The 1,085-nt window shown below is 44.5% G+C and overlaps 1 protein-coding gene across 1 annotated transcript; it reads right to left on the minus strand.

Annotated features, from left to right (window-relative positions):
- Positions 1-273: 273 nt before the first annotated feature.
- Positions 274-1,039, minus strand: LOC116379440 (histone H3.v1-like; the record flags this gene model as incomplete). The annotated part of the gene is made up of 3 exons (XM_031841400.1): positions 274-446; positions 595-865; positions 966-1,039. Coding segments are annotated over 3 exons (452 nt in total), but the record flags the coding sequence as incomplete, so codon positions are not given.
- Positions 1,040-1,085: the final 46 nt, after the last annotated feature.

Below are 1,085 nucleotides of genomic sequence, written 5' to 3' on the forward strand. Positions count from 1 at the left end.
TCACAGCTATTATTTTACTTTTAGAATGCTACATTTTAAAGCTCATATTTAAAATAAAATGTTTTTATTTTACATTTTGTTTAGTTTTGCACAGGTTGCACGTTATTGTTGTTTTGAAAAGATATGCAGTGTAAAACTCAGTAAAACTCTTTATTGCCAAATATTTGAACTTGTTTAGTTTTTCACAGGTTGCAGTTTATTGTTTTTATCTTAGAAAGATATTCAGTGCAAAACAGGTGAATTGCAGCCACAATAAGCTATTTTTTGTGGGTGGTGGGGCATGAACATTTTTCTTCCTCCAAAGTGGGGCGTGACAAAAAAAGTTTGAGAACCACTGCGTTAATGACGCAGCTGATGTTTACCTCTGTCCATGTGGGCGGGTTTAGGGGGGTCTGGTTGGGTGCACTCAGCTTTGATTGGCTGATTCTGAGCTCCACTGCTTCTACCTGAGAGAAGAACAATTCATCAGAATCAGCCAACGGACGAGTCACAATCTATCAGAAACCAAGAACGTAAACGACAGAGAACCAAATCAATGACGAGGATCGATGATGACCGAGTCTCATCCCTAAACTTAAACATCATGTGACTTACTGTCTGTTTTCTTCTTCGCTGGTGGATGGGAGGATGAAGGTTCTGCCTTCATCTTCCTCTCCTCGTCCCCTTCCTCAGCTCCTTCCTTCTTCCCTGATGTCACCTTCTCCTCCCCTTCCTCCTCCTCCTCCTCTTCTTCCTCTTCTTCCTCTCTCTCTCCACCTTCCTCCTCCTCCTCCTCGCTCTCCCCTTCCTCCTCCTCCTCCTCCTCCTCGCTCTCTCCTTCCTCCCATCCCTCGCTTCCCACCGCACTCTTCTCAGATCTGGACTTCTGTGTCACCACAAACAAAAACAAACAAACAAACAGTTGAGATCATTGCCTGCTGATTGGTGAGGTCGATCAGATGAGACCCAATGAGAGTGTTTCTTACTTCCTGGAAAGGTTTCACCTTCGTGGGCTTCACAGTCAGAACCACACCGTCATAGAACCGCACTGTGTAGGAGTCTGACACACACACACACACACACACACACACACACACACACACACA

The sequence above is a fragment of the Anarrhichthys ocellatus genome, unplaced genomic scaffold (assembly GCF_004355925.1).
Source record: "Anarrhichthys ocellatus isolate YVR2014 unplaced genomic scaffold, GSC_Weel_1.0 scaffold4322, whole genome shotgun sequence".
Classification (NCBI taxonomy): domain Eukaryota; kingdom Metazoa; phylum Chordata; class Actinopteri; order Perciformes; family Anarhichadidae; genus Anarrhichthys; species Anarrhichthys ocellatus.